Source organism: Balaenoptera acutorostrata, chromosome 12 (assembly GCF_949987535.1).
Source record: "Balaenoptera acutorostrata chromosome 12, mBalAcu1.1, whole genome shotgun sequence".
In the NCBI taxonomy this organism is placed as follows: Eukaryota; Metazoa; Chordata; class Mammalia; order Artiodactyla; family Balaenopteridae; genus Balaenoptera; species Balaenoptera acutorostrata.
Window position 1 is genome coordinate 30,638,138 of NC_080075.1, and position 27,641 is coordinate 30,665,778.

The 27,641-nt window shown below is 53.1% G+C and overlaps 1 protein-coding gene across 3 annotated transcripts; it reads left to right on the forward strand.

Annotated features, from left to right (window-relative positions):
• Positions 1 to 27,610, forward strand: FBXO41 (F-box protein 41). 3 transcript variants are annotated; one of them, XM_057558803.1, is made up of 14 exons: positions 107 to 136; positions 13,785 to 13,832; positions 14,001 to 15,031; positions 16,555 to 16,780; positions 17,289 to 17,362; positions 17,630 to 17,988; positions 18,771 to 19,012; positions 19,246 to 19,361; positions 19,482 to 19,634; positions 19,800 to 19,895; positions 21,309 to 21,427; positions 21,586 to 21,744; positions 23,009 to 23,124; positions 23,256 to 27,610. In XM_057558803.1, the coding sequence occupies exons 3-14, from the start codon at positions 14,139 to 14,141 to the stop codon at positions 23,316 to 23,318; spliced, it is 2,616 nt and encodes an 871-aa protein (XP_057414786.1). In that variant the 5' UTR covers positions 107 to 136; positions 13,785 to 13,832; positions 14,001 to 14,138; the 3' UTR covers positions 23,319 to 27,610. The 3 variants fall into 3 exon arrangements, with proteins under 3 accessions (XP_057414787.1, XP_057414786.1, XP_057414788.1); XM_057558804.1 differs by lacking the exon at positions 13,785 to 13,832 and having other exon boundaries at positions 1 to 136; XM_057558805.1 differs by lacking the exon at positions 19,800 to 19,895.
• The last annotated feature ends 31 nt before the right edge of the window (positions 27,611 to 27,641 follow it).

Genomic DNA, 27,641 nt, shown 5'->3' on the forward strand with positions numbered 1-27,641 from the left:
CGGCCACCCGAGGCTGCGGAGGGGAACGAGATCCGAGGCCCCGAGGCGGCCCTGCATCTGGCCCGGGCACGCGGGGGCTGCCTCTGCACCCCCAGCCGAGGGCCGCGGGGCCTGGCCTCGTCGCGGGGTGGAGTAGGTAAGGGCGAGTCGCGGGCGTGCTGCGGGACCGCTCCTGGAGAGAAGGCAGGGAGGACCCCAGCCGCTGCCGCCTTCTCTTGCTTCTCTCCCACAGCCCTCTGGAGGCCGGAGAGGCTCCCGGACCGGGGCGGGGGAGGGGATTTGGGCAGGCCAGGCCAGGGCAGAGGCAAGGAAGGGGTTAATTTAAGGACTTAAAATCAGAAAGATTTGAGACCAGGCTTCCCATCCCCCCTCTCGCCAGTCGCTCCTCGAGCCAGGCTGGGGGGCGGGGCGGGCTCCAGATCCCACCGGGACTCTGGACCTTGGAGAGCCGGGGCCAGAGGGAGGGAGGAGGAAGAGCGCCCTCAAACCCCAGCCCTCTCCACCTGCTTCTGAAAAGGGGTGGGGGAGGGGCTTGGTGTTGCGGCCTGGCTGGGCACCTGCGCGGATGTCTGAGGGTGGGAGGGTTTGGGTGCCCCTGTGCACGTGTGCTAAGTCTGGATGGTCTGGAGGTGTGCATGTGTGTGCACGCATGTTTATGTCTCCTCATATCCCAGTGCCTCCACCGGTGACTGTGCCCACAGTGGTCTGGATGTGTGCTCCCCACCGCATTGCTTTGCATGTGAGTGTGTGCCACGGTGCCTGTGTGCACTTGCCACAGTCTGCCTGTGAGCAGGAGTGGGGCCTGCTCTCTCCTTAGGTTGAGTCTGCAGTGAAGGGCCCAGATGGTTTTCAGGGTGTGGGATCCAGGTGCTGGAGCCATGTGTGTGTGACCTTGGGGGGTGTGTGCATGCTTGCAGGAGCCTAAGAATGAGGGGGAGCTTAGAACAGAAAAGGCAGTGTCAGAGCTGCCAAGAAGCAGAGGACTGGACACAGTGACCCCTGTGGGTCTTCACCAGGCTATAGTGACTACTCTGGGAGCTACAGATGTTGGGCCACAGACCCAGGTGTGGAGAGCCAGAGCCTCTGCCTTCTTGGGGGATTCAGGGGGCATTCCTTTATTCCCCAACCACAGGGACACCTCCAGCTGGCTCCCCATCCTTAAAATACCTCCTCCACCTGCTGGCAGATGTCTCCTGGAAGCACTGAGCTTAGAGTTTCATTTCTTTGGCCTGTAATGCCATCTACTAATATACAAATCTTCGTCCCCCATTTCTGTAATTTCCACCTTCTCTGCTTTCCTGCGTGTGGATTTTATATGGAAAGAGGGAGAAAGAGCTGCTGGGCCCAGAAGGCCAGGTGGGAGGGAGAGAAGATGCCAGGGGCATGGTAGAGGGTTGGGGGCAAGGGGAATGAACATCGAAAACCAAACTCTGTGAAATTCTCAATTTTGCCTGATCTGAATTTAACAGAGAAAGAGACCGAGAGAGGGAGTTTGGTGATATCCACATACTTGTTTCTAGATTTAGGGAATGTTTGTTTTTGGAATATTTGTAGTGGGAAAGGGGGTCATGGTTGTGGAAAGGTAATTGCCAACCTGCCTTTGAATTCCCTGGACTTTCCTACCTCTCTGGTCGCCCACCACACCCTTTATTCATTCATTCAACAAATACCTATTGAGTGCTACTATGGGCCAACCTATGAATATTATAGTATTGGTATGACATTCCACTCCCAACCAGAAGGAACATAGTACTGAAACTAAGAGCATGGTTTTTGAAGTCAGTCAAATAGTACTGGGTTCAAATCCCAGCTTGTCACTGTTTCAGTTATTCACTGGTGTATAACAAACCTCTCCAGCATACAGGGGCTTAAAACTACACTGATTTATTATTTATTATGGTCTGTGGGTTGGCTGTGACTGTGGGCTCACTTGCCCCTTCTCAGGTGCATACAGTTGAGAGAGACTGGCTGGAAAGGAACATCAAGATGGCCTTTCATCCTCCAGGGCCTTTCCACACGTGGCATCTAATCACTCAGTAGTCTAGCTCAAGTATTCTACATGGCAGCCGGATCCCAAGAGGAAGTATTCAAAGAGGATAAGCTCTATGGATCTGCTTATCAAACCTCTGCCTGCATCAGGCTTTAATGTCCCATTGCCCAAAGTCACATGGCCAAGCTCTGAGTCAGTGTGGGAGAGGACCGCATAAGGGCAAGAATACTGGGAGGCATGGCTCATTGGGTGCCACCAAAGCAACAGTTTGTTAAGTCACTTACTGGCCTTGGACCAGTGATTTGGCCACTCTGAGCCTCAATTTCCTCATCCTAAACTGGAGGTGATACTACGTACTTGGCAGCACTGTCGTGAGAGCTAAGTGAAAACCATGTTGTCTCACCAGAATAACTAGTAGGTCAATGTTCACTGCTTTGATTATTAGACTGCAAGCACCTTGAGAGCATTACTGTCTTAGTCATCTTTGTGTCCTCAGTGCCTGGCATGGGCCTTTGTGTTTGACATCTTTTTGTTGGGTGGATAAAATAGAATGAAGCAGACAAGTCCTAAGCCTTGGAGCTCTGCTAGAGAGACAGTGTTGAGGAGACACAGCAAGTTCTTACCTCCCAGTGGGTGACTTGCAGAGCTGGGGAAGCAAATGTTATTCAAGGTGATTCTCGGATTGATTTAATTGTAACCAAATTCACCCAGTTCCATGATGATGAGGGGTGGAAATCAGTTTGGTTACATAAATCAATCAATTCATCCTCCATTATTCATTGTGATTCCTCTAAGAATATACTGAGGTCTACTGTGTGTGTGGAAGGTGTGAGGATGAGTCAGTTGCATTGCCCCTGCCCTCCAATGTATGTGAAGGGTAGGATCTGATGTGCAAACAGGTCCATGACCATCCAGTATGTGATACTTGTTACCATGTGTGAAGAGCTATGGTGAGGAGTGATTCATGTTGTGATGTGACTTGAGCTGGAGGAGGGGGTAGAAGGCTTCATGGAAAGGGTAGCATCTGAGCTGGGCCTGCAGAATTCACCGATTAGAGGAGGTAGTCCCAGGAAGAGGGACCAGCATGAGCCAAGACTCAAGGATATGACATCACATGGCACTTCTCAGTGAAGCTAAGCCCCATAGGGCTCACTAAGGATGCACGTGGGAAGTGTAAGCTAGGGCTGACAAGGCTGAGTGGTGGTCAGATTCCAGTCAGCCTTGAGGGCAGGCAAGGCAGGGTGGACTTGAATTCTTAGAAGATGGCCTGCCTTCAGAGATGTTTTATAAGAAGAAGAGTGACATGACTGGATCTCTTTTTGAGGAAACCATGAGAATTCAAAGCTGGAGGAGTTAGAGACTCCAGTTAGAAACAGTATCAATGTCCAGATAGAAGAGGATAATAGGAAAAGGGGTATAGGAAAAGCAACAAATAGAGTCAAATATTTAGAAGATAGTGTTGACAAAAATCAGCAACTGATGAGATCTGAGGGGGACTTTGAGAATTCAGAGATGCGTTGGGGGTTGCACGCAGGGTGCCAAGTAGACAATGAGCATGTTGGTCAAGATGGGAAACAGGAGGAAGAAACAGGTTTCAGGGTGAGCATTGTGGTATCATGAGTTCACTATTGGTCATATTAAGCTCTCAGCCACCTACATTGAAATATCATCCATTTCGTCTTCCCTACTTGCTGCTTCTAAGAAACACTTTTAAAAAAAGAATTGCTATAAATTACAGGTCTGAGGCATTGAGTTATCCATGCCTCAGGCTAGCGGAAGTGATGGTATAGATTAAAATTAGGTTTTCTCTAAGAAGCATTTAAATATGTTCAGGTGTCTTTCATTTTCAGTACTGTCTCTGATTCTCCCATGCAGCCTCCTTCCCTTCACAGCTGAGCTTCCTGCGTCTACTCACATCCTCACCTCACTCTCTTCTCAACCCACAGCAGCCAGGCTCATCAAAGTGGCCCTCTCTAAAGTCACTAGTGGACCTTTTCCACCTCTGCTCTGACCTGAGTTGTCAACTCCTGTTGTTTACACTGTTTTCTATACTCCTTCCCACTCCTTCCATCCATGACATCCTCTCTTCCCTAAGGTTTCCTGCCAGAATAACCATTTCTGCTGCTGGTTCTTAGGAACTTCTTGGTTCTTCTCCCTCCTCTGTCTCTCTGAGGGTCCACCTTTCCCCCCTGCTCTCCTCTCTCTGCACCCTCTCCGTGGTCCTGTTCATCCACTTTTGTTTTTATGCTTAAATTGCCAAAACTGTATTTTCAGCTCCATATTGCATATTGCAAACTATGTACCAAATATCTCTATTTCCAAGGCCCACTGGAACCTCAAACTCATGGAATCTACAACCAAACTCACTCTCTCTCCCCCAAACCTGCCCTCATTCATTTTCCCTCCTTACTGAGCCTCATCCCCATCTACATAGAAGCTCAAACTCCAAACCTGAGCCTGAGCCTTGACTCCTCCCTTTCATACCCACCGCAGTCATTCTGTCACCAAGCCTTCTCCCCTCTCCTTTCTTAATTGTTCCCAGATCCATCCTTCTCCCAATTTGCACTCCTGCTACCTTGGCTAACAATTTCCGTGTTGTGTTCCTGTAGCCTTCTTCCTGACATTGGCCCTCTGTAGTCCATTCTCTAAACTACATCTGATTAAGTCCTTGCCATCCCTTCATTCCACAAACATTTACTGAGCCCTTAGCGGGCACTGTTGTTAAGTGCTGGGGAAATAGCAGTGATCGAGAAAGACAATGTCTCTACCCTCATGGAGTTTACATTTTCCTTCCCTGTGAGAGGTATACTCTTTCTCAGTTCCTTGCCTTTGTATGTGCTCTTTCTGCTGCTCAGGATTGTTTCTTCCCCTCCCCAACCTTATAATTGCCCTTCCTCACCTGACAACTCTATTTTGCTCTTCAAGAGTCAGCCTGCAGTGGAGGCTAACACAACATCGTAAAGCAACCATACTCCAATAAAAATTAATAATAAAGAAAGAGTCAGCCTAGATGCTACTACATCTAGGGGTTCCCCAACCCCCCCAGTTCCTCAAGCTAAGTGTAGAATTCTGTGCCAGTCTCTGGCATAACATTTATCTCATGACTACACCATCCAATCCCTTAGTCTGCCCCAGATCACAGGCTGCTTGAAGGCAAGGATTGGATCTTGTAGGTCTGTGTGTCCTCAACATCCCTAGCACAGCACCTGGTATAGTTCATGGCACAGAGCAGGTACCCAGTAAATGTACGTTGAATGAATTCATGTTGGAATAGTGTTTAGGAGAGAATTCTAGGTTTGAAATACAGATTTATAAGGGTATTAGTTAAGACTTTTGATTGCAAATGACAGAAATCCAGCCCAACCCAAATTATTTTAAGCAAAAAAAGGATATGTACCAATTCATATAACTGGAAAAAAGAGGGATGAGTAGATCTTGGGCATAACTGTACGCAGGTTCTCAAAAGTGGGTGAAGGACTTCCCTGGTGGTGCAGTGGTTAAGAGTCCACCTGCCAATGCAGGTTCAAGCCCTGGTCTGGGAAGATCCCACATGCCACGAAGCAGCTAAGCCCGTGCGCCACAACTACTGAGCCTGCGCTCTAGAGCCCGCGGGCCACAACTACTGAGCCCGCGTGCCACAACTACTGAAAACCTGAATGCCTAGAGCCTGTGCTCCGCAACAAGAGAAGCCACCGCAATGAGAAGCCCGTGCACTGCAACAAAGAGTAGCCCCTGCTCACTGCAACTAGAGAAAGCCCATGTGCCGCAACGAAGACCCAATGTAGCCAAATAAATAAATAAATAAGAAAAATATTTTTTAAAAAAAAGTGGGTGAAGACTCTCTAACTCTTTTTTTTTTTTTTTTTTTTATTGATTAATTGATTGATTGATTGCTATGTTGGGTCTTCGTTTCTGTGCTAGGGCTTTCTCTAGTTGTGGCAAGTGGGGGCCACTCTTCATCGCGGTGCGGGGACCGCTCTTCATCGCGGTGCGCGGGCCTTTCACTATCGCGGCCCCTTCCCGTTGCGGGGCACAGGCTCCAGACGCGCAGGCTCAGTAATTGTGGCTCACGGGCCCAGCCGCTCTGCGGCATGTGGGATCTTCCCAGACCAGGGCTCGAACCCGTGTCCCCTGCATTATTGGCAGGCAGATTCTCAACCACTGCGCCACCAGGGAAGCCCAAGACTCTCTAACTCTTGACTCAGCTTCACTCTGAGTGTTGCCACATTTTCTCCCCACCAGTCATGGGTTTTCTCCATGTGATGGGTGGAGGTTGCAAAAGGCCATAGACAGCTTCATCATCCCTAGCATGTGATCCCAGAGAGTCAAGAGGACTCCTCAGTCTTTCATATAAATTCTCAGTGAAGGATTCATTTGGCTCAGCCTGAGGAATCATGACGGCCAAGAAGATGGGGGTACAGTGATTGGTCAGGTCTGGGTCCACCCTACTGGGATTGGCAGCCCTGTCAGAACCACATGGAGTGGGGAGGGGCAGCTCACCAAAGAGAAGATGAGATGTTGCTATTACCAGAAGGTGAAGAAGACTTGCTGAGCAGATAAAAATAATAATGTTCACTGCAGGAACTCCCAGTGACTACATGGTAGTGGAGGCCATGAAAATGCAAGACTATCTGTGTTTCTGGCAGAGTCAACATGTGAAAATGTGACAGTAGACAGGAGTCAGAGAAGACACACATCTTGACATGGTTGGTCTTATTTGAGGAGATGAAACTCACACACTGGAAAGCCTTAAAAAAAAAAAAAAAAAAAAGCTAATGCTTCTGATTGAGTCTTCTACCCAAAGAAAACAACCTTGGGCTGGACTTAAAAAAAAGCAGACTTGGACTTCGCTAGTGGCTCAGTGGTTAAGAATCCCCCTGCCAATGCAGGGGACACAGGTTCCAGCCCTGGTCCGGGAAGATCCCACATGCCGCGGAGCAGCTAAGCCCGTGTGCCACAACTACTGAGCCTGCACTCTAGAGCCGCGAACCACAACTACTGAGCCCGCGTGCCACAACTGCTGAAGCCCGTGTGCCTAGAGCCCATGCTCTGCAACAAGAGAAGCCACCACAATGAGAAGCCCACGCACCCCAACGAAGAGTGGCTCCCACTCGCTGCAACTAGAGAAAGCCCGCGCATAGCGACAAAGACCCAACGCAGCCAAAAACAAATAAATTAATAAATTTAAAAAAATTAGGTATTAATAGTATTGACTGGGGACTGGAGTCCCTGGAATCCCCCTAGATTTAAAAAAAAAAAAAAAAGAAAGTAGACTTGAGATAGACGTCTGAGATGGGGGAAGGAGATAACAAGTTCTGAGGATGGCAAGGAGGCAGGGCCAGGCTGAAAAAGGAGGCAGGTCTTAGGTCTGCAGAGGTTGCTGATTTGGGGAGACTAGAATGCAAAGGAAAATCTCTGACTGTTCTGTCAAGGTGATCACAGTACAGGATTGTGATGGAATTTGAATAGACAACACTTCTATTTTGCCCATTCCTTCTCTCCCCTCCTCCCTCCATCACCTTCTTGCTTGCATTCAGGCAAAGCTTCATGCTCATGCTGAGGAGGTGGGTAGATCTAGGCAGATATATTCCTAAGAATGATTCATAGCCATTCCTCAGCTCTAGCAGATGGAGGGAAACTGTGGGGTGGGCTGGCCTCAGGTGAAGAGCCACCTGGATCCCAGAAGCCCCTTCCTTCCTCTAGCTTGCACATCCACACTCAGGCCTATACCCCCACGCCTCCCCCTTCCCCTGCTCTTCTAGAAGCCTGGCTAGCAAGGTGCTGTGTAGGCAAGATTCCCCCACAGGAAGGACCAGCGCTTAGTTGAGATGGACAGGCATACACAGGCGCTCAGAAACCCGGCTGAACACGCATGAAGAATAACCCTGTTCCTGAACAGTTGTGTGTGTGTGAACCAAGTTCTCCTTATAATATACACCTGGTCACTTTGCCAACTTGCTCAGTTTTATCTATAGCCATTAGTGTATTCAGGTTTTTTATTTCTTCTTGAGTCAATTTTGATAATTCATATTTTCCTAGAAAAGCATTCAGTTCATCCAGATTTTCAAAAATTTGGGCCAGGGGTTGTAACTGGTAGCATTTCAGTAATTTAAAAGAAATCTCTGTGTCAGTGGTTATATCCCTCTTTTCATTATAGTGTTATGTATTTGTTTTCTTTCTTTTTCTCTTTGAATAGATTTGCCAGAGGGCTATTTATTTTGTTGGTCTTTTCAGAGAACCATCTTTTGGATTTACCCCTCAAGGCTACTGTTTGAGGGGTTTTTTTCCTCTCGCTTTTTTTTTTTTTAGTTTTTATTGGAGTATAGTTGCGTTACGATATTGTGTTTCTTTTTTTTTTTTAAACGTTTTTTTAAAATAAATTTATTTATTTTTGGCTGCATTGGGTCTGTTGCTGCGCGCAGGCTTTCTCTAGTTGTGGCGAGCGGGGGCTGCTCTTTGTTGCGGTGCATGGACTTCTCATTGAGGTGGCTTCTCTTGTTGCGGAGCACAGGCTCTAGGCGCGCGGGCTTCAGTAGTTGTGGCACACAGGCTCAGTAGTTGTGGCTCGCGGGCTCTAGAGAGCAGGCTCAGTAGTTGTGGCGCACAGGCTTAGTTGCTCTGTGGCATGTGGGATCTTCCCGGACCAGGGCTCGAACCCGTGTCCCCTGCCTTGGCAGGCGGATTCTTAACCACTGCGCCACCAGGGAAGTCCCCAATATTGTGTTTCTACTGTACAGCAAAGTATATCGACTATATGTATACATGTATCCCCTCTTTTTTTGGATTTCCTTCCCATTTAGCTCACCACAGAACATTGAGTAGAGTTCCCTGAGCTATACAGTAGGTTCTCATTAGTTATCTATTTTATACATAGTATCAATAGTGTATATATGTCAATTCCAATCTCCCAATTCATCCCACCCTCCCCTTTCCCCATTGGTATCCATACGTTTGTTGTGTATGTCTATGTCTCTATTTCTGCTTTGTAAATAAGATCGTCTATACCAACTTTTTCAGATTCTTGAGTGTTAATATACCTAAAAGATGGTGATGTTAGAACAGTGACTAATATTTAGTTTTTAAAAAGAAATGTAAGTCCCTATCTTATACATACTAATGTACTTTTAGATGAAATGATACAATAACTTGGATTTGCTCAAAATTATCCAGTGGTGGAGGTGGAGGAGGTGTGAAGCCGGAGGACAGTGTACAGATGAATAAAACTGGCCACGAGTTGATAATTTCTGAAGCTAGATGATGGGTACATAGGAGTTCATCATCATATTCTCTCTATTTTGGAATATGTGTGAAAATCTCCATAACAAAAAAGTTGGGTTTTTTAAAATCCTTGTCTCACCATGCATACCAAAAATTTCTAGATGGATGAAAAGTCCAGTGTATAAAGGAAACCACACAGCCTGAAATATTTGCATGCTACCAGTCATTGTCAGTTATGATATTATGGTTATTTGTTTAAAGCCCTTAATTTAAAAAACGTTCTGGACTTTTTAAAAAAGGGAGATCACAAAGTACTAAAAGTTTATATAATCCTTGGATAGGGGTGGACTTCCTAAGCATAACAAAATGAGAAATCCTAAAGATTTTACTGAAGGAAACTTTAAAGCTTTAGTATATCAATAAAGACTGTAAACAAAACTAAAAACTAATCAACACACTTGAGAAAATATTTGTAGTATATAAATGACAAAAGATCAATATTATAAATTAAGACTTCAAAAATCAACAAGAAAAGATGTATGTTCAGTATAAAAATGAGCAAAGTAGTACATAGTCAAGGCACCAAAGAGATATAAATGACTGATAAATTGTGAAAAAATGTCCAGCCATTAGTCATCAAAAAAATGCAAGTGAAACAGCCAGGACATTTTTCAAATTGGCAAGAGTACATCAAGGCCAAAGCATGAAGCTGAGGAGTTTGGCTGCAGCTGACAGGTGATTGGCATCATTGAAGGATCACGAGCAGGAGTTATCTCTAGTCAGAGGCATCTGGTGCCTTATATAGGATGGTAGAGAGCTGTAAGACCAAAGGCTGCACTAGCAGTCCAGGGGTGGGGGGACCACAAAGCATGAGACGAGAACAGTTGCGTTGAGAGCATTCAAAGGAAAAATCAGCTGGTCTTGATGGCTAGCAGACAGCAAAATCAAGACGGCCAGGGCTGTGGGGTGCCTGGGAGGACAGTCAGGGAAGTCCAAGGTTTGTTTTTTGACGCTGTGGGTCATTGTGGTAGTTTAGAGCCTCATTACTGGCAACCAATTCAAATGATTTAATCTCCAAAAAAATTTGCCGCCTCACACAATTGACAAGTCCTGGGTTAAAGTTTTTGGCACATCTGGATCTGGGTGCTCAAGGGATGTCATGAGGAGTCTTTTTCTTCTTCTTACCCAGAGAGAGGACAGAAAGGGCCACCAGCAGCTCCAGCCTCACACTGTGCCGGCTGAGCACAGGTCTAGAGTGGCTGTATTGGCCTGGCCTAGGAAACTCGCCCAGTACACAGTGATAACTGTGAGTGATGAACAGGCCAAGGTCACATGAGCTCCCCTGGAGCCTGGGGGTGGGGTCAGCCCTACCCAAACAACATCAACTCAGAGTGGGGGGGGGGGCGGGTAACGGTTCTCCAAGGGAAAACTGGGGTGTCTAACTACAAAGGGGGACTGGAGTTGAACAGCAAAACCAATAAATGTCCACTGCCTTCCACCTCTGTCCAAGATCTAGACAGATCCCCCTTCTTGTATCATTTAAAAATTTTCTCTGTTTATCATAATGCAACTGTCCCTCACAAAACTTAAAACACACTTGTCCCACCTCCGGAAGGAGACGTTCCAAGTTCTCACCACTTACCATGCCCAGCCCCAATTCAAGATCTTATCTGTCGTGGTACTGAGCTAGCCCCTCATGGTCTTTCAATTTATGGCCAAACTACAATGATGGAAGAAAAATTGGATAACTGAAAGAACAAAACCCTCCCAGTTGAAGAGGGGAGGTGAGGGAGAACACTCAGGGGTCACAAGTCCATAGCCCAGTCCACATGCTTGACCAGTCGGCGTGGATGAGGTTCCCTGGCCCACCTATCGGCTGCTCTGGTTCTGCTGTCTCGGAGAGCATCCCTTATCCTTCATGCTCTGTGGCCATGTGCAAAAGGGGCTTTGAGGGGTCACCTCCCATTGGTGCAGGTTTGGGGGTGGGAAACTTTAGGGGCTGAGTAATCCCTGGCCTTTGTTTTCCAGGTTTGTGGGGTTTTCCTGGCAATACAATCCCTTTAATGATTAGAAAGCTCTCAGTCAGTTCGTATTCAGCCATCCCCAGAGCTATTAACCAAACTAGAGACCCACTGAAAGTTATAATTCTTGAATCAAGTCCCTGGTGATGGTGCTGGGGGAGGAGGAGGAGTTGTCTCTTAGCAACAGGGCTTGGTGCTCTGCCTGTCCCAGGAGCCCGTGGTTCTGTGGCTCTAGCTAGGCCTTTGCCACAGGGCAATGCAAACTCCCAGTCTATGATGAGAGGCAGAGTTCGTTTGTCCCTTCTCCCTGAAACTGCATCCCACTGGAAGGCTGCTTGTATTGGAAGCAACGGTTGCCTCTGTTGAGCTGGGAGGGCACAGCAGGAGGGGTTCAAGAGGGCCTGAGGAGTCAAGAGCCTATCAGGCCCCAGGTTTGTCTCCCTCTGTGTTTCCAGCCTGCCTGTCTTTGCTTGAGCTGACTTTAGCTAGAAGCAGAGAACTGGCTCTTAATTATCTGACTCTCAGCCATATTGAATTACTGGCCTCAGGCAGAAAGGGCCTGTCTGGGCAAAGGAGCATTTTCTTCCTCTCTGCTTTCAGATGGGCCCCTTTTAGCCAGAGTGTGTCTCTTTCTTGTTGGACATTTTTCTACAAGTCCGCTAAAGTTCCAGCCTTGGTAGGAACATCTGAGCTCTAGAGGCCGTGGGAGAGTTTAATCAGCTGCTTTGCTGCTGTGTAGCAGGCTTCACCAACTTCTGAGCAGGGGAAGCGGTACTGTCCCTCTTAGTTCAGCTAATTCCTTCTAAAATTTTTTCCCAAAAAATTTGACTTCTGATTCTAATTTCTGAGTTTGGAATTTTTTCTGGTGCAGATAACACAGACCCAACTCCAGCTGGCTAAAGCAAAAGGAATTGATTGGCTCACACAATTGAACAGACCAGGATCTCAAACAGTGTGAGGAATCTCTCTTTCTCCATCTCACTTCTACCTGTCTGTGTTGCCTTCATTCCCAGGTGGTTCCTCCCAAAGGAGGCAAAGATGGCCCTCACAGCTCTGGCCCTCCCCATCAGCTTTGAAACCTGAGCCCAAAGAGGATGCTTTCCCCAGTAATGCCAGAGAAGTCCTGGAGAAATGACTCATTGACTCAAGTTGGGTGATCTGTGCCCATCTCAGGACTCTGATTGGCCAGGCCTATATCACATTCTTACCCATGGAGCAAGGGTGAACCATCAACCGCCACCCAGACCACATGGACTGAGAAAGTGGGGAAGGAAGGATGGTTCCCCAAGGTCAAAGCAGGGTGCTGTTGCCAGGGGGACGACTGGGTGCTGGGCTGGCAAAGGGAACAGGCATCCACCCATACATCCATGTGGAAAGCCAGAAGGCAAATGGAACTCAAGAGTAGGTCAGGATGGAGAGGTAGAGCTGAGAGTCAAGGCTTAAAGATGTGAGTAAACCAGACTGTGGGAGTGAACCAGATAGAGGCAAAGGGGGCTTGAAGGCAGAACTCCAATCAGGAGATAGGAAGATTAGGAAGACAGCAAGAAGAAAAGGTCAGAGAACCCAAACGGGGCAGCTTCATGGCAGCCTATGAACCTGGAGCGGTCAGTAGTATTATCCAAGGGACGAAGTAGGTGAGGACCCTTGATGACAACTACATTGTCTGATTAGCTGGTGGTCTGTGACTTGGAAGAGCACAGTTGATAGCAGAGGTGGTTGAAGCCTGGTCACAGCCAGTTAGGAAGAGGAGGGCAGTGAAGAATAGGGTAGGGATCCCACAAGGCAGGGGAAGGGTGACCGGAAGCCAGAGATGAGGGGGGATAGGCAGCAGGCGTTCAGGGTGACCAGGAGTGGGATGCCAGGAAGGGTGGTGACTTGTGCCAGGAGGAACCTGGAGAAGACAAGTATCATGGCCCTTGAAGCAAAGGGCAGAGCAGGGATGGGAGGGAGTGGGACAGAAGCAGGAACGGGAACAGTGACATACATAGGTATCATCAGGTGAGGTGACATCTTGGTCACTGCAACATGGTACCAATAGTCCAGCTGGTCTAATGAGTGTGGTTTGCAAGACACGAAATAAGCATTTTTTTTTGAGATGTAACAAGCTAGTACATATAGTACACTAATCGTAAGTGTACATATGTATAAACTGTATAACCTTACATATACACCTGTATAACCACCACTCATATCAAGATAGAGAACATTTTCAGCATTACATGAAGTTCCCTCCTGCCCCTTCCCAGTCTGTATAGGCCCCAGGGGTAAACTCTATTCTGACTTCTATCATCATCAATTTAGTCTGTTCTTGAACTCCATATGTGTGGAATCCAGCAGTATGCAATCTAGTCTGGCTTCTTTCATGCAGCATAATATTAAATGGATTCACCCATGTTGTTGCATGTACCAGTGGTTCCTTTTCTTATTGCTGGGTAACATCCCATTATGAATATAACACAATTTATCCATTCTACTGGTGATGGGCACTTCGGTTATGTCCGGGTTGTAACTATTATAAATAAAACTAATGCTTTTTTTTTTTTTTTCTTTCTTAGAGAATTCTCATTCTTTCTCACTCTCATACATGCACAGCCCTCACACAGGTACTGGAGCAGGCCAGTCCCCTCTGGGAGGTCTGGCCATTGGTCTCCCCTCGCCTCTCTCTTCTGGGCACGTGTTTTCTGGGGAAGTCAATTTTGTCATGGGTGGGGGATATGGGTTGGAGGTGGGGACGGATACCACCCTCCTAAGGCTTGCTCCCTCTCTTCTAGCCTCCTTGCCCCTGGCCGCCAGCGCCCTGAGTCTGCCTGACCCCTCAGGGGGGCTCGCCCGCGGCCCCCCATGAGCGCGCCCGGCTGACCCGCAGGGCGGCCGCGGTGGAGTCCGGGCGCAGCGGGTACGGCGGGACCATGGCCTCGCTGGACCTGCCCTACCGCTGCCCCCGCTGCGGGGAGCACAAGCGCTTCCGGAGCCTGTCGTCGCTGCGCGCGCACCTGGAGTACAGCCACACGTACGAGACGCTCTACATCCTCTCCAAGACCAACAGCATTTGCAACGGCGCCGCGGCGGCCGCGGCTGCCGCCGCCGCCGCCTCCGGTTTCCCTCTGGCGCCTGAGCCTGCCGCCCTGCTGGCCGTGCCAGGCGCCCGGCGCGAGGTCTTCGAGAGCACGTCCTTCCAGGGCAAGGAGCAGGCGGCCGGGCCGTCCCCCGCGGCGCCACACCTGCTGCACCACCATCACCACCACGCACCCCTCGCCCACTTCCCTGGCGACCTGGTGCCCGCCAGCCTGCCCTGCGAGGAGCTGGCTGAGCCGGGCCTCGTGCCCGCCGCCGCCGCGCGCTACGCGCTCCGCGAGATCGAGATCCCGCTGGGGGAGCTATTCGCCCGCAAGTCCGTGGCCTCCTCGGCGTGCTCGACGCCGCCGCCCGGGCCTGGCCCCGGGCCCGCCTCTGCTTCGCCCGCGTCGCCCTCGCCCGCCGATGTGGCTTACGAAGAGGGCCTGGCTCGCCTCAAGATCCGCGCGCTGGAGAAGCTGGAGGTGGACCGACGGCTGGAGCGGCTGAGCGAGGAGGTGGAGCAGAAAATCGCGGGCCAGGTGGGCCGGCTCCAGGCCGAGCTGGAGCGCAAGGCGGCGGAGCTGGAGACTGCGCGGCAGGAGAGCGCGCGGCTGGGGCGCGAGAAGGAGGAGCTGGAGGAGCGCGCTTCCGAGCTCTCGCGCCAGGTGGACGTGAGTGTGGAGCTGCTGGCCTCGCTCAAGCAGGACCTGGTGCACAAGGAACAGGAGCTGAGCCGCAAGCAGCAGTGAGTGGCCCGAAGGGCCTTGTGGGTGGGTGTGTCCGCGAATGTTCCTGAGTAGGTGACCACGCGTGTCACTGTGCCGCCGCCACCACCGTGGGTGTGGCTATGTATGTGGCCAAATTCTATGGGATCGGTGGCCACTAGCATGTAAAGGTGGTGCGCGTGTGGCCAAGAGTGTCATGAAGGTGTGTGTTTAGGACTCTGAGTCCATGGCAGTGTGACCGCGTGTGTAAAGACGGTTTCTCTTCCTTTTCTATCCTCCTACCAAGGCCAGTTCCTGATTGTGACACCAGATCGTCTTCCGTTTTGCCTACTCAAAGACATGGCTCAATTCTCCCCTCTCCCTTTGCCGCCGTCAGGTTTTCCCTATCTACTGTATCATTACTAAAAACATACAGACATACGGTCCTTTCTCCACTCTGCCTAACCCTATCTCCCCCTTAAGCTACCGCCCCTTCTCTCCTCCTTACAGAAAAACTCCTTGAAAATATTGTTTCTATTCCTCGTCTTCAATTTCTTTCCCCACTTTCTCTCTTGAACCCACTCTGATCAGTTGTCCACCTCCATCACTATCCTCCATGTCATAAATGACCTTCATGTTACCGAGGCCAAGTCATCTTCTTACTTGGCCCATTGGCAGCATTTGACACAGCTGATCCTTGAAACACCTCTTTAACTTGGCTTCTAAGACACTCTCCTTGGAATTACCGTCTCTCTCTCTATTTGCTTCTTTTCAGTCTTCTTTGCTGGCTTCTCCTCATTCCTCTGGTCTTTCAGTGTAGAATTATGAAGTACACAGATGTTATTTATTCGTCCCCATTGTGATATAAGCTCCATGGGGGGCAGGAAGTTTTCTCTGCTTTGTTCACTGCTGGACACCCCAACACCTAGAATGGTGCCTGGCACCTAGAGGGTGCCTGTAAATGGTGAACAGATGCATGAACAACTGTGAATGCACTCGAGAGTAAATACTCACATGACTCTTAAATGTACTGTGTGTCCGTGCAACTCCTGGAGGTTGGTGCAACTATAAGTGTGCTTTTCTGAATCTGAGAATGTTTCTGAAAGTGTGTGTGTTTGAATGTGTTGGTAGGACTGTGCCTCAGACTGTGTACCTGTGAATGAACGGGATATGAGTACGTGTACATGAGCGTGGGGGGCTGTCTGCTGGGCTATGTGGACTCTAAGTGTGTGCCCGTGAGTGTTTCTGGAGGGAGGAGATGGCTGTGTGTGACTGAGCACGCCTGTGAGTATCTCTGTGGGGAGCAGGGTGTCTGGTGGTGTGTTTAGGGCTGGGTTGGTGGGGTGTGCGTGTATGACTCGGAGCGTGCGCTTGCGTTTCTGTGTGTGCCGTTGTGCTGTGTGGGGCAGTGTTCCTGGGTGTGTTCTGTGTGTGCCCACGTGACCACGAGCGGACACTGCGGCCAGCTGTGCCCGTGTCTCTCCCTGCCGCTCAGGGTCTCCTCCGGAGGGTGGGTGGGCAGCCAGGCCAAGGCACTGGGGTAAAGAGACTGCTCCGGGCCCAGGGAGGTGGTGCAGATTGACCAGTTCCTGAAGGAGACGGCGGCGCGGGAGGCCAGCGCCAAGCTGCGGCTGCAGCAGTTCATCGAGGAGCTCCTCGAGCGGGCTGACCGCGCCGAGCGGCAGCTGCAGGTCATCAGCAGCAGCTGTGGCAGCACTCCCAGTGCCAGCCTGGGCCGCGGAGGTGGGGGAAGTGGTGCTGGGCCCAGTACCCGGGGCCCAGGCAGGACGGTGAGTGCCCACCTGCCTTCCCTCCTCCACCTGCACACCTGACCCCCTACAACCGTGCCTCATACATGGCCTGACAACCCCCCGCCCCACGATGGTCCGTGCTTCCTTCTTTGGCTCTTCCCCATGAGCAGATTCCAGGCCTGAAGTTGGGGTCCAGGAATAGGGGAGCCCCTCTGACAGCAGAAGTGCCAGCCCTGAGGCTGTAGTGAGATACCATCCAGCAACCCCAGTCCTCAGGCAGGGGTTTGCCTCTGCCCATCCCTGCAAATGAGAGCCCAGGAGCCACAAGCCGGGGTCTGGGGTGCTTGGTGGGCGTGGGGAGGGGGCTGGTGAGCCTGCCTCTCTGGGCTGTCTATCTGTCTACTTGTCCATCTTTCCCAACTGTTCTCCTTCTTCTCTCTTCTCCACCCCCCCTTCTCTCCATCTTGTACCCTGTTTCTCCTGTTCCTTCTCATCCTCTGGCCTCCTCTGCCCCCCTGCCCTTCCCTCCCTCTCTGGGGGCCCACAGCGAGAACACCACGCGGGCCTGGCCATGCCTAGCACATACGCGGTGTCACGGCATGGCTCCTCTCCCAGCACAGGGTAAGCCGCGGGCCTGGCCCGCCCCACACAGCCCACCCTCCCCCTGGAAAGATCCACTGGCCCGCTGGCTGGCTGGCCCATCTGGGCCGTGGCTTCTCCTCCTCCCCCCGTCCTCCTCGGGTCACCTCTGTCTGGCTTTCCACACTCAGAGGGGACTCTTGGAAAGTAAGGTGGGTGGGTTGCCCTTGGCCAGTGGTGGGGTGGCATGGGGAGTTCAGGCAGGCCTAGGACCCCTTGCTCCTCACCATCTGGTCCACCCTACCCCAGGGCCTGCAGTCGCATCCCAGCTGCATCCCAGAGCTCAGGCTGCTATGACAGTGACAGTCTGGAGCTGCCCCGGCCAGAAGAGGGGGCCCCTGAGGACAGTGGCCCCGGGGGCTTGGGCACACGGGTCCAGGCTGCCAACGGTGGCTTGGAGCGGGCCCAGCCCCCTCGCAGCTCAGGCCTGCGGCGCCAGGCCATCCAGAACTGGCAGCGCAGACCTCGCCGACACAGCACGGAGGGGGAGGAAGGTGACGTCTCGGATGTGGGCTCCCGAACCACCGAGTCAGAGGCTGAGGGCCCCTCGGATGCCCCCCGCCCTGGGCCTGCTATGGCTGGGCCGTTGAGCAGCTGCCGGCTCTCTGGTGAGTCTTGGGAGGGGGACTGAGAGGCCAGTCTTTCCATGGTGCCAGGCGCTCTCAGGGGACACAGGGCAGAGGCAGTAAATCTCCTGGGCTCCTGCACCGCCTTTCGCCTGGCCCCAGACTTCCCACAATGAGAATGACAAACTTCCTCCCACGCAGGGCCCAGCAAGTTTGGAGCAGGAGCTGCTGGGACAGGGCGCTGCTGTAGCACGGGGGCACTCAGGTTGGGTATTGCACAAGGATGCCACAGCTCAGGGGGTCCCTTCACATGACATTCACAGGAGAGGAGTTGAGTGTTCAAACTGAAGCCTGGGGACAGCAGGGCGAACCCTCTCCTGTATCCACACAAAGCCATGTGCATATGTGAGTGGGTCGGGGTCAGGAGGCTGGAGAGTTCGGGTCAGGGTGCATGGCTGTGCCCTGGTGACTGCTCTGGGCAACCTCTCACCTGCATTCTGTTCACAGATGCAGGGTTTCTATCCAAGCCCCTTCCTTCTCCAGCCTTGACTCAGTCACCTCATCTAGGGGATGACTTTGGACTATGTGATGATATACGACCTTAAAAAGAAAGTTCCCTTGAGGAAGGGCCACCTTTTTCTAATTTGCAAAACTAGGAATGAGGGTGATGCAGAGGAGGGGAAAGCAGAGGCCCTTTGTCCCTCCTCCCAAGTTGCTGGTCCCCTGGCATGGTTCTGTCACGCCCATTCCTCCTGCAGCTCCTACCCTACCCCAGCTCCCCACCCATACCCCACACTGACCTTTGACCCCGTGATATTATGCAGCCCGCCCTGAGGGAGGCAGTGGGCGGGGTCGGCGAGCCGAGAGGGGCAGCCCCTCACGCTCCAATGAGGTCATCAGCCCGGAGATCCTCAAGATGCGAGCCGCCCTGTTCTGCATCTTCACCTACCTGGACACGCGCACACTGCTACATGCCGCCGAGGTCTGCCGGGACTGGCGCTTTGTGGCCCGCCACCCTGCCGTCTGGACACGGGTGCTGCTTGAGAACGCCCGCGTCTGTTCCAAGGTGCCTGTGCCTGCCTGCCGCCCTGCCCTCCCAATCACCCATGCTGTGAACCCTCCTTTTCCCTGGCAGAGTCTGGCCCCGCAAGGTCTGGTCCTTGCAGCCTTTTACAGCACCCCAGCTCCAACCTGACTCCCCGAAATGCTCTCGTGAGGCCTCCTATCCTGGGGCTGGTCCACTTCCAGCCAACCAAACCCAGATCCCCTCATCCCCAGGTAACCCCTCTCTCCCTGCAGTTCTTGGCAATGCTGGCTCAGTGGTGCACCCAGGCCCACTCGCTGACACTGCAGAACCTGAAGCCCCGGCAGCGGGGCAAGAAGGAGAGCAAAGAAGAGTATGCCCGGAGTACCCGGTGAGGCCACGGTGGGTGGGTGGGGGTTGCTTCTGAGCTGCAGACCCAGAGTGATGTCGGGAAGCTTCCCAGAGGAGGAGCTGGCCACAAACAGTGCCCTGACCTCTTGGCTATCCCCAGGGGCTGTCTGGAAGCAGGGCTAGAGTCTCTGCTGAAGGCGGCTGGGGGGAATCTGCTGATCCTGCGCATCTCCCACTGTCCCAACATCCTCACTGACCGTTCACTCTGGCTGGCCAGCTGCTACTGCCGCGCCCTGCAGGCTGTCACCTACAGGTGGGTCCACACTGCAAGAAGCAAGGCCTCGGGCCCCAGGGATCCCTGGGCTCTGCATATCCTTCCCCGAGGGCTCTCAGGCAAAGGGACCCAAGAGCTCTGTGGCCCAAGGGAAAGGAGCAGAGGCCACCAGAGTTGGTGGCCCCAGCTTTGTCTTTTCAACAGAAGCGCCACAGACCCGGTGGGCCATGAGGTCATTTGGGCCCTGGGCGCAGGCTGCAGAGAGATTGTCTCCCTCCAGGTGGCGCCACTTCACCCCTGGTGAGCCCAGGCAGGGGTGCGGAAGGGCAGGGTTGGGGCTGGGTGTGGGGCTGAGGACTGAGCAGATCTGGGCCCATTCCATATGCAGTTTGGGGTGACAGATTCACATTCATCAGTCTGTGTCTTCAGGCAACAGGAGCAGGGCTTCAGAATCAGACTTGGGATCATGTCCTGGCCGGCTAGCAGTGTGACTTTGGGCTACCCAGTCGTACCGTAGTTTCTCAACTGTAAAGTGAAGGGGGTATTAGATCTGTCGATCTTATTAGGACTATAGCTGGCTCAAATGAGATGTGTGCATAAAGGCTGCAGAGGCCACAGTGGGCTATTTACCACACTAGCTGGAAATAGCCAGGTTTGTTTGGCACAGGAAAGGCAGTTCAGGGAGGTCATTGTATAATGTACAAAAGAGCTGGTTTTCCGAGAATCCAGGGTGTGAGATCATTCATCGCTTTCCTTGGAATTCCTCAAACATACCAGGCTTTTTCACTCCCTGCGCCTGCCCTGCAAGCCCCTCTCCACATGACACCTCCTTCCGGGTCCCCCAGTGTCCTGTCACTAACACCCTGGTAGAATTTGTCACTGCTCCCCTGTCTCCATTCCTCTTGCACCTTGTCCTGGCCCCTGCTGTAGTCCATTTTGCAAAAATTTCTCTATATTTCAGTCTACACCAGACTCATGTTTCTCAGGGCAGAGGCTGTGAATGTCCATTTCTGTATCCCTGGTACTGAGCACGTGGCAGATGCTGGGCGATTATTAAGTGATGAAGTGTTCAGGGAAGGAGAAAGTGTGGTGTGAGTGGTGGGCAGGGCCCAGCAAGCAATGAGTGTGGAAAGGAAGGTTTGGGCCAAGGTCGGAAGGCCTTGCCTAAGGGGTTTTAGATGTTTGCATTTTGTCTAGAAAGCACTGGGAAGCCACTGGGGGATTTTAGATCTTAAAAAATGGGATTACATCAGACTAGGAATGTTCTGTGTCATCCCCCCCACTGCTCACCTCTTGGAGGCAGGGACCATGTCTATATGTCACCACTGTGTCCCCAGGGCCCAGCTCAATTGTTCTTGGTCATGACAGGCACTTGAGAAGCTTTTGTTGAATGACTGGGTGAAAGGATATGGGAGTGAGGGGCTGGCTGTCAGCAGCCGCTGGATGAACTGGCAGGGAGACTAGCTGTATAATCAGATGAATATGGATGGTGGTCTGAACTGTGGGTTGAAAGTTATTCAGGAATCAGAATCTGCAGGTCTTGGCAGGAGGTGAGGGAGGAGGAGTCAGGGAAGATCCCAGGTTTCTGACTTGAACAGCTGGGTGGTTGGTGGGGCCTCGCCTTTGAGAGGCAGGTCCTGACAGAGAAGCAGGCTTAGGGTATCATGCAGCCAGGGGCTTCCCTGACAGCCCTCCCTCCACCCTGTTCTCCAGCCAGCAGCCCACGCGCTTCAGTAACCGCTGCCTACAGATGATCGGTCGCTGTTGGCCCCACCTCCGGGCCCTGGGCGTCGGGGGTGCCGGCTGTGGGGTGCAGGGCCTGGCATCACTCGGTGAGTCTTTCCTTGGGACTGGGGTAGGGGGTGATGGGAAGCAGGGGTGGATGCAACACTGAAATCCCAGAGGGACTCGGGGCTGCAGCCTGGGTGGTGGCAGGAGGTGACCTGGGGTGTTTGTCAGCAGGACCTTGCCTCTTCTTCCCTCTTCCTAGCGAGAAACTGCATGCGACTGCAGGTCCTGGAGCTGGACCACGTGTCGGAGATCACCCAAGAGGTGGCGGCTGAGGTCTGCCGGGAAGGCCTGAAGGGACTGGAGATGTTGGTGCTCACGGCCACCCCTGTCACCCCCAAGGCCCTGCTGCATTTCAACAGTGAGTGATGGGGAGCGTGGGGTGGGGTCCCACTGTTGCCTCTTACCACGTCTTGTCAGCAAGTAGCATAACCGACTCCCTCTCGCTCCTAGTCAGCAAACACCAGCACTGGGGTCAGATTGACCAGCGTTCTAGTCCTGGCTTTGCCACCAGTGCCTTCTGAGGCCAGTGTGGCATTTAAGGCCTGCCAGCATCTGACCCAAATGGTTCAGTTCAGTGGATATGTATTGCCTTGTGCTCTGTCCACGTTGGAGGCAGGAGCTGTTCAGCACCATCTACCATCTACCCCCACACGAGCCTCCAGCCAAGGGCAAAGGCAGAACAGATGGGTTCTGGAACTGGCTGACCTAGGTCTCAGTTCTGGCTCTACTGATTATTAGCTGTGTGACTTTGGGCAAATTACTGTACTTCTCTTGGGTTCTGTATCCCCATCTTTTAAGCTGACTTCTAAACCGAATGAGTGGGAGGATTAATGAGATAATGTGTGTGAGCCCCCTAGAACACTTCTCAGGGGGCTCACACACATGCCTCCGCTGGCCCCTCCAGCCCCCACTCCCCTCCCAGTCAGTCCTCCACCTTCATTAAGGACACAGGTGCCCAGCTGGGGCTGCACACGCGCAAGGGTAGACCATCATCCGGGACCATTTGGCCCCTGGCAGGACTTCACGTCCTGAGCACTGGAGGTTCCTCGACCTTCTTGTCATCTCCAGGATCCTCTTCTTCCCCCACTTCAGCCTCAGGGCCCCACCCTGGACTGACCACCAGAACTAACTGCTTGGCCTCCAAAATCATAACCTTTAGAATCCTCTCAGCCTCCTGACCTTCTTGCTCCTCCTCCCCTGACCTCATGGCAACGTCCAGTCCCTTAAGCCCTCTGCTCCCCGCTTATTTGTTCCCTGCCTCCCCGCCTCCAGTGCTCCAGCCGAGATCCGTCAGCCTAACCTCAGCCACTCCGTCCTTGTAACTCATTTCCACATGCCCAGACCAGAGCACAGCGGTCCCCTCTGCCAGGGAAGGTGCTAGAGCCCCTGCGCAGCTGACTGTTGTCCACTCGTCCTCCCAGAGTCCCCCACAGCCACTGCTCTTTGACCTCACCCTCCACTTTCTCCCCTTGCCCCGTTGAGCCCGGGGCAGCGTGGATCTGCTCCCAGTGCCTGGCACACGACTGTCTCTCAGAGGGTTCTGATTCTGTTAATTAGTAAGAGGAGGGAAGACAGCCCCATTGCCCAGATCAGACATGGGCCCCCACCTTACCTTTTCCCAGGCATCTGCCGGAACCTCAAGTCCATTGTGGTCCAGGTTGGGATTGCCGATTATTTCAAAGAGCCCAGCAGCCCTGAGGCCCAGAAGCTGTTTGAGGACATGGTGACAAAACTCCAGGTGAGCAGCTGTCTCTGAGGCTGCCCAAGACCCCCAGTGGCATCCCTAGGTTGGGGTTGGTGACCTGGGTGTTTGAAGGGAGGGCTCCACCTGTCTGCCCTGAGGGGAACTAACGCAGGTTTGGTCTGCAGGCCCTACGGCGGAGGCCCGGCTTCTCTAAGATCCTGCACATCAAGGTGGAAGGCGGCTGCTAACCCGGGTGGGGGGCGGCAGGGCCCCTGCCAGCCCCACACCAGGGCACTCTCTTTGGACCTCCAGAGGGACCCTGATTTGTACTAGACCTTTGGTGGCCTAGTGTTATCCCTGGCTTCTGGGGAGGGGTTGTCAGTCTCCTGTCCTGCTGGGACAGTGGAGCAACAGGCCTGACCCTGAGCACTGCCTCTCCAGGGCAGGGGCTTGGACAGCTGTCCCCCGACTCCCACCCCAACCCCAGCTGGAGCAGCCTTCTGGGCCCAGTCAGCGAAGAGCTGAGTCCCACCAGCACTTGGTGTCATCGCCCTGAGGATCTGCAATAACCACCTCGGCCGCTCGGGCTGCTGGGGCAGGTCTCCCCTTTGTGAGGCCCAGCCTCCTGGTCGGGAGCCTCTGTTAAGCTCCATGCCAGTGGGTTGCTCCACAAGGCAGCTCAGACTTGGCAAGGAGGGCTCTTCTCTTCCCCCTGCCCTGTCCCAGCCTTCTGTGGGGCACCCCCTCCAGGCAGCCCGCCGGGGCTCTGGGTCCGTATTTTCCAGGGATAACCCTAGCGGTCTGGGGATGTGGCCAGCCGAAAGTGAGAGGTAGGGGTGCAGCGAGGTAGTGGGGTGGGCGTGGAAAGGGCAAGACGTTCATCCAGAACTTCTCCCCAGGACATCGAGACCACCCCTCCCAAGGTAGAGAAAACTTCGAGTTTTTATTGCTGTAGAAAAGACAAGATCCCTCCCAGCCACCACATACCCACGACACACCAGAACTAAATTCAGAGCTAAAAGGTGCATGTTTCTATAACTTCCACCAATCCCGAGCCTCTGGGAAACGGTGTCAGCAGTGAGAAGCAGTTCCTGTCCTCAAGGAATGTACTTCTAATCCGGGTGCTTGGGCAGGAATCTGATGGTCTTTGGGTCCCCAAGGCTACGTGAGAGGGAATCACTAGGCTGCCCTCTGTGCTAGGGCCTGGAGGAGTCCGGAAGGAGGGTGGTTTAGTTTGCTTCCTCGTCTGGCTAGCTTGCTTGAAGATGTGGCTTTGGTAGGGAGCCAGACCCATGGGGCCAAGAATGAGGAAGAGACCCCCCCATCATTGGACTTTTCCCCCTCCTCAATCTCCACTGGCCCCACAGGCTGAGGGCTGTGTTGGGGGTCTTCTGCCGGGGGCAGTGCTGGGACCTGAGCCAGAACCACTGGCTTAAAATGCAAATGGGGGCTTTCACCAACCCTTGCACGGTTCCCAGAGGGCTAGCTCCTGGCACTATGGCTCTAAAGACTCAGGTCTCCCCAGTTCCGCCTCTCAGGACTCCCACAGTGGCGCAAAGGCCGTGGGTCCTGCCAACCTTCATTTGGAAAGTTCTTTCAAACATTGATCTAGGTCCATCTTAGGGTTTCCTTCTCTCCTGTTACAGGGTGGGCTCTCAGTCGTAATCATTAGGCCACTGGTTCTGGCTGGGGCTGGGCTCCTCTAGTTTCTCAATCCTTTCCAGGAACCCAACTTTCTGCCGCAACCTGGCACGGACATCAGCCCCGCTCTGGGTTACCCTGCAAGGAGGCCTCCAGAGCTGGGACCCCCACAGGATCAGAAGTGTACCCAGCTCTCCTGGCTCCCCACTCAGCTGTGTCCTGGCTGTTTTCATTGTTGATGATTTTCCTCCCGTGGCTTGTTCTGGCCCTGCCCTTTGAAGACCCCAAATACCAAGGGTGGCACGTTGGCAACTCCCTGTCCAGTCCTGCACGAAGCCTTGGCTGTGTGGCATCCCCACCCCAGAGCAGCTGGCTCCATTGGCTCTTACCTCTCCAGCCCTGTCCCCAGGAGTCACGAAGGAGAAGCACAACTTTCCTCTGTCTGGGGCCTGGAAGGGAGGTGGAGGTCCACTCGGCCTGGTTGCCCTGGTTGTGTCTGTTCTGCTTTGCCAACTGCATCCTCCCTCCATAGCCCCTGCTCCCTGTGACCCTCTGTCTCCTGGACAAAGCACAAAGGGATGCCCTGCTTGGCCTGAGCCTGTCCTACTGAGGGGCTTTTTCTGCCCTAGGTAGCCTCCATCCCTGAGTACAAGGCTTTGGGCAATTTCTCCCTGGGAAGATGCCCGCTGGAATGCCTGGCATCAGTTCTGGGAGAGGTCAGGGTGCACAGGCAGCAGGCTTGAGTGGGAGAAAGGTGGTGCTGAAAGGCCTGACGGTTGTCGTAGGTTCCTTCTGTGCAGTAGTGCCGAGCACCGCCAGCGCTGGGGCAGCAGAGTGAACAAGACTCCCCTCTCCTGCTGGTGGGAAGTTTGCCTCTCAACAAGTTTGGCTGTTTCCAGGAAACCCGCCAAGCCCCCCGCCCTGTATTTTCCAGCTGAGTGTGTGAGGGATGTGTGGGGTGCATATTGCACAGGTCCAAGCCTCTGCCCATGGGAACGATGGGTCACAGCCTGTACTGCTGCACACCTGGGGCTGACAGACTTGTGTGCCCTGGCCTTCATATCTGCCTTGAGAACTGGCGGGTTTGCGGGCTCCCCACCAGCTTGATGCTATTTTTGCCTCTCCCCAGGGGGATGAGCCCTGCTGCTGAGTGGAGAGCTTTTGTTTACTTGGTCACTTCTCTGGCAAGCACACAGCTAGGGCTGAGGACAGCGAACAGGGATGAAGGGCCTGGCCATCCCTAGGAGCACCTTATCCTTCACTCACCCACAGGAGAGCCCTCTTCCACATCTCACACCTGAGGAGATGCAAAAGAGGAGTATCTGTGAGAGCAAACCAACACAGGCCCTGCTCCAGGGGTCCCAGCATGTGTAGAGGCCCCATGGGTGATGGCCACTTGGTGTCCTTACCACCTCTCCTTGCCAGCCCAGCACCTGGGAGGCTTGGGGTACTTGGCTTGAGTATATCATGCTTTATTCAGGCTGCCTCCCCACAGCACTGGCAGAGAACAAAGGAGATGCTGTATCTGCATCCCTGAGGGACAGAAAGTGGGCTGCCCAGAACCATGGCTTTTCACTGGCCAGGAGACCACCTAAGGACCAAGGCAGCTCATGTTTTCCTAGTCCCATGAGAGTGGAGTTTGAGCCAGTCCCTCAGCAATTGCTGGGAAAAAAAAAAAAAAGGGCCACCTCCTTCCCAAGGCGTGCTGCTCCAAGGTTTGACTCTGTCCTTTGCCTTTGGGTCCCGCCTGTCCACCTGGTCCTGGTCTCTAGTCCCCTGGGCTGCCGGTGGGGAGCTGCCCATGCCCCAGTCCCTCTTGGGCGCTAAGTTGAAGATCTTTCCAGAGGGACTATTGGTGCCAAAGACCCAGTTCCTGGTGGACTTGGGGTGAAAACGGGAGAGACGGTGACTGGGTGCAGGGCCCAAGTGCCCAGAGGAGTTAACTCATACCAATGGGATGTGTCCCAGCCCATCAGTCCCTGATGAGTGTAACTTCCCTCCCCCAGGGGCCTGGCACTTCTCTTTTTACCCCTGGTGGCTGTGCTTTCTCACCCAGCCTTGTCCCAGGCCCCATTTCTGTATATATTGCTGTGTATCGTGTGTGTATTTATTCCCGGACAAGTGTGTTCATCTACAGCCTTGCCTGAGGATAAGGTTTAGGATTGGGTGAAGATCAGAATACCAGGGCCAACTAAGGCAACCAGCTCCTAGTCTGACCCCAACCCCTTGGGACCCTGGCCAGTCCCAAGACTGCCCCGACAATCAGGCAGGCTTCCCCGCCACAAGTCCGAGCCTTGTCTGCCACTGCTGGCAGGGCCCCAGGCCTCAGCTTTGCCCTGGCAGGGGTCTTGCATGCAGGGGCAGACTCGCCTCATGGCTGGTGCCAGTAGGCCTGGCTCTAGCGACCCCTGCTGGCGGGGACCTCCACAACTGGCCCCAGGCCCTGCCTTCCCTGCACAGCCAGGCTGCAGTGGGCCTGAGCTGTGAGAAGGGAGCTTCCCTCACCCCAAGCACATCAGGCAGAGGGGTGGAGAGCATTTTTTGGTTTTGTTTCTGAAGTGGCGCCAGTACCTCCAGCCCCCAGGGGGCCTTCCCTGGCCCCACTTTTCTGCCCCAGCCAGGCATCACCATCCCAGCACTTTGCTCCACATCACCCATAGATGCCCTTTGCTCAATGTACCCGAGCGTATGTATTTAAAAGGACTCAAATGGGCATCAGAATTTGTGGCTCTGTATCCAATAAAAGATGGTGAAACTGGAATCATATCTGCCTCAGGGAAGTAAATGGTAGGTGGCCACATCTGCCAGTCTGTCACCAAACATTCCTTCAGCTGAAATGCACTGAGGCAGGAAGGAGGCGGATGATCTGAATGGCATCAGTGAGGTGAACTGCAGCATTAGGAAGACCTGTCTCGGGACAGTAGACATCA

Bases quoted from the DNA above. Each gene is read 5' to 3' on its own strand.
- FBXO41 (XM_057558804.1), top strand. From the start codon at position 14,139: ATGGCCTCGCTGGACCTGCCCTACCGCTGCCCCCGCTGCGGGGAGCAC. The intron at 17,363-17,629 runs GTAAGCCGCGGG...ACCCTACCCCAG, and splicing joins GGCTCCTCTCCCAGCACAGG to GGCCTGCAGTCGCATCCCAG. The intron at 23,125-23,255 runs GTGAGCAGCTGT...TTTGGTCTGCAG, and splicing joins ACATGGTGACAAAACTCCAG to GCCCTACGGCGGAGGCCCGG.